The sequence below is a fragment of the Penaeus japonicus genome, unplaced genomic scaffold (assembly GCF_977035675.1).
Source record: "Penaeus japonicus unplaced genomic scaffold, GWHDUDI00000001_assembly GWHDUDI00000035, whole genome shotgun sequence".
Classification (NCBI taxonomy): Eukaryota; Metazoa; Arthropoda; class Malacostraca; order Decapoda; family Penaeidae; genus Penaeus; species Penaeus japonicus.
This window is the reverse complement of record NW_028234437.1, coordinates 14789183-14799182: the sequence shown is the minus strand read 5'-3', so window position 1 is coordinate 14799182 and position 10000 is coordinate 14789183. Positions and strand designations below refer to the sequence as shown.

The window sequence follows — 10000 nt, the reverse complement described above, 5'->3', positions numbered from 1 at the left end:
ATTGGTATCTGCTCATAGTTGAAACGTGCACACAATCATGAAGTATCATGCTAGCTTCAGAGCTACAGGGTTCCAAATTAGAGGGCGGAGAAAACACTTTCCCATCGCTCTAACATATTTTATATATATATATATATATATAATATATATATATATATATATATATATATATATATATATATATATATATATATAAATATATATATATATATATCATAGCCAGTGTTGTATATCAACCAGTTTGACTGCTAGTTTGGTTAATTACCTTATTTAGTAACAATATAACATCAGATACCTAAACTCAATTCCTTGTGGAGCAACCAAAACCATGTGAATTCATTCCTAACACAGAGCCAAAAGAGAACTAATTAAACAGGAAAAAAAAAAAAAAAAGCTCTTGCATTACCTTTAGCTGATCAAACAATTTTTCCACATCCTGATCCATGTATGGCTGCCACAGATACTTGATGTTTAGGTGCAGGTTTGTTTCATTGTACTGCATATCATTATGAGGTTTCTCTGGGAATTTGGGTGGACTGACTGCTATCTGAGGAACACAATAACAAAATCTTTAATAGATATATGTATACATGCATGAGTGTATACGGCAGAGCTTTCTGCTGTTAATGGAGAAGAGAAAAGAAAAAAAAAGAAAAAAGAAAAAGAAAAAGTTATAAAGATAATAATTATATTATTACAGACTTTAAATATCTTTCAGTAGAATTACCACAACTTGGAATATATAATTTACACTGAATCATAAGAATAATTGGAGAACCATTTCAGAATAACCCGTTAATGACGGGTGACTAGATGTCACGTCTAGTGGTTTTTGGGCCACACGCCGGGGACGCGTTATTTTGTCCAGCCTGGTGTGCGGGAGGAGCCAGCGCACAGCCGAGAATCCCGACACGTTAGGCTTATGCGTTCAAGAGTCCTGGTATTTTGGTCTTTTTAAGCTGGATTAGTCCCGTCGAGAACGGGTTAACAAAACAATTCAAAAACAAAGTTTGTAAGGCAAAAAATACATGTTCACCTCTGTGAAAATCCAACAATTTTCCTTGATGAAATCAGTCCTGCTTTCTGATACAAATAACTTACTAATCATTCTTTTCATTATTTACTCATATATTCATTTTAAAAACTCAGTTCCCTTACTCTATGACTTTAAACATCTACAATATGATTGCAGGTGTGATACAAGTTTAGCTCCACAAAATAATGACATTAAGAAATTAAAAAGTATATAAATTGATTTGCTTGCATGCATATATATATATATATATATATATATATATATATATATATATATATATATATATATATATATATATATATATATATATATAAATGTATTGGAGCAGTATTAAAGCAAAGGCAATGAGGGGGTGACAAACGAATCAGCTCAAGGTTCCATGACACTCCCAGCCAGTGAGCTGGCAGAATGGATTTCACACACACACACATATAAGTATATACATATATATATATATATATATATATATATATATATGTATATATATATATAAAGCATTCAATGGCTTTCATTGATAAAGTTCATAATTTACAGACCCACAACATGAAACTAGTTTTGATGTGGATTCCCTGTTTATGAATGTTCCTCTTGATGATGTGCTAGATTCTTTAGAACGTAAACTGACTACAGCTCCTTAGAAGATTCCAATCCCGGATGATTATTTTATTGAACTTGTTCCTTTATGCGTCTCGAATAACGTTTTTTCTTTTGAGGGAGAATTCTATAAACAGACTAATGGTATCGTGATGGGTAGTAGTTTAAGTCTGGTCCTTGCTAATTTATATAGAGAAATGTTTGAAACTGTACTCCTTCCAGCCATCCTCCCCCCGGGCTTGATCTGGTTAAGGTATGTTGATATTTTTTCTATGTGGCTAGTAAACTGTCCTGATTTTGACGATTTTTTGTGTAAACTTAACACCCTTGCTCATGCCATCAAATTCAAAGAAGAATGGGAAAGTGCTGGTAAATTACCCTTTCTTGATATATTATTGCATAATTTCAACGGTTATTTAAAGTTTTCAGTTCACCGGAAACCCACCCATGTTGCTAATTACCATCATTTTTTCTAATATCATCCATTAAGAAATCAGTAGCCTTGTCTATGTTTCTTAGAGCATATAGGATCAGTGATAATGAGTTTATTGATAGAGAAATTAGCATCATTATGGAGTCTTTTAACCCATTCCCGACGGGGGAATTCTAGCCTAGAATGTCCAAATGCCGGGGCGTTCGAATTATTAGGCCTAAATCAATTGAATGGCTGGCACAATACTGTGCCGCCCGGCAACTGGGCTTTTGAATGCGCGATACACATGCTGTACCACCCGTCCTGTGTGGGTTAAAAATCTTGGTTACCCTAACTTTTTCTTAGAGCAGGCGCATTCATATGCTAGATCAAAATTTTATTCACAAACTAAAGTAAGGACAGGTCTGATAGCTTACTAGTTGTACCGTTTAATCAGTCACTCGATGACAAGCAGCATTTATTTTTAAAAGTGGGCATTGATATAGTGTTCCCTTATCCTAACACATTGCATAAATCTTTGGGTAAACATAATGCGTCCAGCGCTACTCTTGGCACTTCTTCAGGCATTTATGCTATTCCTTGCAATGAATGTCCAAAGTTCTACATATGTGAAACGGGTAGAGAGCTGGAAAAAAGAATAAGTGAACAAAAATGCGATGTCAGGTACGATAGGGAATCGAATGCTTGTTTTATTCATATGCGTGATGCCAGTCATCAACTAAATTTGAATAACATAAAATTAATTCACAAATCATCAAATACTTATGAAAGAAAAATGCTTGAATCTCTTTTAATTAAAAACATTCCCAATTTTAACTTGAGTGCTGGTCAATGGGGGTTGAATGATCTTACCTCCTTTATAGTGGGAAAAGCTTTCCTTAGATTAATTGACCTTAAACATCCTTCAGTGACCTGATTCAGCCCTTGTTCCTATTGACATCCTTTCACAACATATTCTTGTCAAAATTTACTTCTACTATTCATTTTTGGATTGCTTACGCCTGGTGAGAAACTTTCTTTAAAAAGTTCGAAATGTCGCAAGGTTTTCCTTTCATTTTGTGGCAGTATTTTAATATATATATATATATACATAAACATATATATGTATATATATACATATATACATATATATATATATATATATATATATATATATACATATACATATATATATATATACATACATAAACATATATATATATATATATATATATATATATATATTATATATATATAATATATATATATATATATATATATATATACATATATATATATATATACATACATAAACATATATATATTATATATATACATATATACATATATATGTATATATATATATATATATATATATATATATATATATATTATATATATATAATATATACATAAACATATATATGTATATATATACATATATACATACATATGTATATATATACATATATATATGTATATATATTTATATATATATATATATATATATATATATATATATATATATATATATATATAAAATATATATATATATATATATATATATATATATATATATATATATATGTATATATATATATACATATATGTATATATATATATATATATATATTATATATATATATATATATATATATATATATATATATATATTCTAGACATATATACAAACATACACACACACATGCAATAATGCATATTGAAAAAAATATTACCACATTTTGCAAATGGCAATAATCATCATCATAACAATGCCTTCAAATTAAATTGCCATCATAATTTGTAATATTAAAAGTAGTATAGTGTATTATTACATCACATACTAATAGTACTGATAAAAAAAGTAAATACAATAATAAGCAATAATAACTTCAAAAGCTATTATTCAGTTACCAACTATTTGCTTGCAATTTCATGATGAAAGACTGCCAAATGTTATCTATATTTGTAGCCTTTACCTGTTTAACCATGGCAAAATATAGCTGCCTGATTCGAGAATCTCCCACAAAGAGCACATGGTTGTCTTGTTTCAAAAATGCTACGTATCTCATACATCTTCTTGAATCCCTGGAATGTAGAGGTAGCATGATGTAAATGTGCAGAACATACTGTGAGATACATAGGCATATTATTAAATTAATTAACATGCAATCAAATTATGAATTTATTTTAATCAACCATATAATTTGAATTCCTGGTATGTAGAAGTAGCATGATGTAAATGTGCATAACATATTGTGAGATACATACATATAATTATATTATACATACATATAATTTCAATATCATTAGGCAATTACACACATACATAATTGCACATAATCAATATGGCGTACCTTTTGATTAAATCATAGATAAGAATAACAACAATCATAATAATAACTATAATAATAATAGCAATCATAATAATGATTATGGAAATATTATCATCATAATCCTTTTTAAATTCTATTGCAAACAAAAGTTGTAGTGAGCATAATCATAATAATTATAAGCACTATATATTACTAAGGCCTACTACATACATCAATCTTTTGTTCATAATCCCTTTTCTCCTCAACAGTTATAAGTCTGTTTGAAATGGTCAGAAATATAAAATACTCTAAAAGAAAGGCCACCAGGGAAGGATATTTCATCTATTCATGAGATGATGTCATATCACGTCATGAGAATATTTCCAACGTGGCAGATAACATTCTATGATGTCATGACGAGAGAGAGCAGGGGAGAAGGAGAAAGAGAGAGACATAGCGATAGAGGGAGGGAGAGATAGAGAGAGAGAGAGAAAGAGAGGGAATATTATAATATATTAATAATTTAAGGATATTCCATATAAAGCATCCAAATCCACTTTGCAGCTTAAGTGTGAAGGATTAACAACACAATAGTTCTATCACTCTGTATTCAGCATTTTTAAAATTTGACTCTTTATATGAATTGTAACTATACATAAAAGGAAGCATGTACAATCTATATCAGACACTTGATATATATTGGTATGGGCAGTGCATTATAATATTCATGGATTGATTGTGATTAATACACACACTGAAATGGCTTATACTTGGGTTGATATGAATAAGATTATTTTCATTATTATTATTTTTTTTTTTTTTAACTACAAAAAAATAAATTAATATATCAAAACAAATTAGATGACAAAAAGAAAAAAAAAAAAAAAAAAAAAAAAAAAAAATCTTTTACAACATTTACTGTACTTCCTAGTACTATTCATCATCATCAGGATCAGATCAGGATTTGTGCATGCCTATTGAAACAAGACTTTTACTATATCTCAGTTCAAGTAATGAGCTTATCCAGTCAAAAATCAGAAACTGTCGAGGCAATCAATTCTCAATCCTTACTGTCATTTACCAACTTACTAACTTACACAAACAAACACAAACACACACACACAGAAAAAAAGAGTAAGAAGTGGAAATGAATCCAAGCCTCATCCAGAAATCAACACCAACTCTACTAAATTCTTTAGCAAGACCAAATGCTATAACAAAAAAGTTGTTAAAGCCCACCTAAATTTAACAAATCTAGGAGAGAGAGAGAGAGAGAGAGAGAGAGAGAGAGAGAGAGAGAGAGAGAGAGAGAGAGAGAGAGAGAGAGAGAGAGAGAGAGAGAGAGGAGAGAGAGAAAAAAAAAAAAAAAAAAAAAAAAAAAAAAATCTAAATTTGCAACTCAAGGCCATGGATGGGTTCTGGGTAGGGTTGATGAGTGTATGTCCAGGACAAAATCTAGTGCAAAAGAGTGGAAGTTACACCAAATACACCATCTGGCAAGACTAGCATACAGATTTACCCCCTACCATGTACAGTTTTACCCATGATTGAGAAACACTGGTCTTTTCAAATACTCTATATCATCTCAACCCAATCTAACTTGTCTTTTAAGTTTTACTTTATTTTAAACCAGATTCAGTGTGTATTTCACATTCATATTACAAGTCTGTCTTTGGATCTCAGAACATTTTCTCAATAATTATGGTTATCCTTTTCAAAAAGGTCATGCTACAAATATTTTAAGAAAATTCTTTTCAGTAAAAATATAGTTCACCCCTTCTGAACAGGACTATGCAATTGATGTGGGGCTGTGATTCAGTATGTTTGATGGAAGGTGGGACACTCATGCTTCAGTTTTCTGCCCAACACCTGCTCACTCATACATTAGAGTCCAGAAAATCTCTTCTGTAATGTGTTGCTAGTCTCATAGTGGTATGGCTATGACAAGGTTTACATAAATAATTCTTGTAATTTAGTCTTTCAGTCACCATAAACGAGGGATATATGTTGTACACTCAGTGTAACTTCACTATCACAAATCTACAGAAAAAGTATAAAGTTTGTCAAAATATCTTCTTTGTAACAAAGAAAAACAAACTGCTTGCAACTACATAGATTCCTCCTTCTTCTTGACATAAAATGCATTTGTTGTAAAATATACATTAAAGAGCTAAAAAACAACTTTTCCTATTCACAGGCACAAATTATCATAAATTTCACTGATCTGAATATTGGGTCGACAGCTTTTTATTAAAACACGAGTAGGGGTGGATGTCATCAAAAAACTTCATAAAGATACTTGAGTAGCCACTTTATACAGGTTTTAACCCACAGATAAAAACCTGCATTATTGTTGTAAAAATAAGGACAATGACTATTTAGTATGTGTGTGTGTATACATATACAAATATATATATAAATATATAGGTAGATATATTGATAGATATATGTAAATATATAAATATAAATATATAAATATATATATATATATATATATATATATATATATATATATATATATATATATATATATATATATAGATATAGATATATTGATAGATTGATAGATATATGTAAATATATAATTATAAATATAAACATATACATATATATATATATATATATATATATATATATCTATATATATATATATATATATATATATATATATTATATATATATATATATATATAGGTAGATATATTGATAGATTGATAGATATGTGTATATATATATAATATATATATATATATATATATATATATATATATATATATATATATATATATATATATACATACACATACACACACATAGGTAGATATATAGATAGATTGATAGATATAAGTATATATATAAATATATAAAAATATATAAATAAATATATATATATATATATATATATATATATATATATATATATATATATATATATATATATATATATATATATACATATACATACTCTTAACACCAAGTCTTGCAGACAGGGACAAGAAACTGTATTTCTGTGCTGCACATCTATAGGATGAGGATTATTTTTTCCCTTTCATACATTAAAATAGCCATAATAATGATGATTTGATATTGATTTGAAAAGAATGATTCAACAAACATATCAGCATGGAGTCATAGTTGAAGGAAAATCTGTTTTTTAAGAAAGGATTTCTTAGATATTTGTTTATATTAACCCATTAGCAGCGGATGGCATGATTTGCAGCAAAGGCAGAATTGGTCATAGACGCAGATGGCACTGTGCTGGACAATGTAAACTTTTTGAATATCACATTTCCATATTTGACTTTTTTTTTCAATCATAACAATCATAACAGCATTAATTTTGTTTTTTTCAATTTTTGAATTTATTTCACTTCTCCTTAGTCTAAACATTTTAGACTCTTTGAGTTGGTATTTGGTTAAGGTTCAGCAAATATGTGACCCAGCTTTTTGATAGCCTCCCTCTCCATAATTATTTTTTCTGGTTTATTTCACTACTATTTACTTTGTCATTCAGTTTCCTATATTATTCTATGTCCATTAACCCATTATAGATGGGGACAGATTTGCTTGCCTAGTCCCCAGAACGGGCACCCGAAATGGGATTTATTTCAAAGCGAGGCAGCTTCATGCGACATATCAAGACTTTTCACACTCTCTTTCATTCACTCATTGTAAAACTAGAACCATTTTTGTGTTAGTAATTTTTTTGTGTTCCACTGAATAGAGACTTATATGTCGTTTGACTAAAATTGTAGTATAGGGTCCATATCTGTACATTATTTCCTTTATAATAAGTGCAATAGAGTATTCCTGTTTTATGGGAGGACGAAGAGCAGCAACATTTTTCATATTTGTACACTGTCATAAACAAATATGAAAAAATAACCATCTACAATATAATAAAGAAGCACAATTACCCACTCTCCCCCAACCATGTATGCCATGACACCAGTCTGCAGTGATTGAATACTAATTGAAAAGGTTGAAGATATGTGACCAAATAAATCTACAGCAAGACTGCAACTGGTGTCCAATGCCTGTTTCTTGGCAGAACACATTTAGAGTTGAACAAAGAAAGCAATAAAATCACTATGCATAATAAAAAGTAGCATAGTGGTAGAACTAAACAACTTTGAAAAAGAGATACAGAAAATGGACCCTATGAGCAAACAAAAACTCACTGCATCTAAAAGGGGTGATGACATATGTGTAAATAAGTGAGCAGAAAAAGCACAGAAAATAAATATAGTGAAAAAATTGTGTAATGAAAAAGTGTAGGAAAACATCATTTTAACCCATTGCATATGGGTGTCATGACATACATAACACACGAGCTTTGGCCTGACAACGGGCATCATTTTGGATCACTGTGCTGTTTTGTTGTGCTATGAGTAAAGAGTGAGTGATGATGACTGTTGCAGCTATAATTACTATAATTACCATAATATTAAGAAAACCTAACATCCAAAACCTAGATGGCACCACTTTCTTTTAGCACCAACAGGAGAGAGAGCCTTAAATGGCAGTCATCCATGGTCTCTAGCAAGCACTATCTTTATAGAATGATGGCACACAGCAAGTTACTGACTTCTTGCTCTAAAATACCACCGATGAAGGATGTGCAAGCAGAACAAGATGAGGAAGGTGATGCAACCCATGCCTAGTGTCTAAAATGTGCCCCTGTACCAGTAAGGATGCCTTTTACTGTGGCACTTACAGTCATAAGCGCAAACTTCCTTCCTCTTCATGTTATCTTCATTATGAATGGTTATACGTTTTGTATTTGTCCATGACAGTACATAAATATGAAAAAATAAAGTTGCTTTTTGTCCTCCCATAAAACAGCAATACTTCTATCACATTGAGCATAAAGAAAATAATGAGCTGATATGGATCCTACACTACAATCTTAGTCAAGTGCAGTATTGATAAGAGCCTGTCATATGACACATATATGTCTCTCAATACAATTAAACACACAAAAAATAAAACACAAAAGTTTAACAATCAGTGAGTGAAATAGAGTGGGAAAAGTTAAAGTATTTTGTGTGAAGCCGCCTCGCTCTGAAATAAAACCCATCCTTAAGAATGGGCAAGCAAATCTATCCCCATCCACAATGGGTTAAAGGACCTCCTGGAAGAATTCAAGTATTAGTGGTTATATGAAACAAAAATTCTAAAAGGTGAAATATTTGAAAAAAAGGAAAAAAAGCACCACATGTAAATACTTCAAAGTGCAAAAGTAAGGAAGAAGACAAAGAAAGAACAAGTAAATCAAATGAGTCAGTTTGTTTGAGATGAGAAACAAGAATGCTAAATTTTGAAGATAACTTTTATCAAATAATCAGTCTCACCAAAGAGAAAAATATACTTTTCATTTGAATCAATCTACAAAGCAGAATCATACCCCAATATCATTGAAATCATGTGAAATGAGTAAAAAATCCAAACAGATATTGAAAAATAAATGTCTAAACTGCAATAATGACCAAATTTACTAGAAAATAATAAATAAATAACTATAAGAAGCACTGAAAGGTACTGATGTCCTACAAATTACTGATGACATGCTGAAAAAGTTTTGAAACTATAATAAAAGATTTATGCCAACAGAACTGAAATAAAAAGTTTAACTCACTCACA

At 29.9% G+C, this 10000-nt stretch overlaps 1 protein-coding gene across 2 annotated transcripts in view; it reads right to left on the bottom strand.

The window, feature by feature from the left end:
• The window catches only part of LOC122267939 (N-acetylneuraminate (7)9-O-acetyltransferase), a 49328-nt gene that overhangs the window by 15183 nt on the left and 24145 nt on the right, over positions 1-10000 (bottom strand). Inside the window, exons 3-4 of one of the 2 annotated variants that reach the window (XM_086531458.1) lie at positions 4022-4130; positions 407-547 (exon numbers count right to left, since the gene is read on the bottom strand). In XM_086531458.1, the coding sequence (XP_086387584.1) occupies positions 407-547; positions 4022-4130 (250 nt within the window). The remainder of the gene's footprint in view (positions 1-406; positions 548-4021; positions 4131-10000) is intronic. The other variant, XM_043038144.2, reaches the window with a different exon arrangement.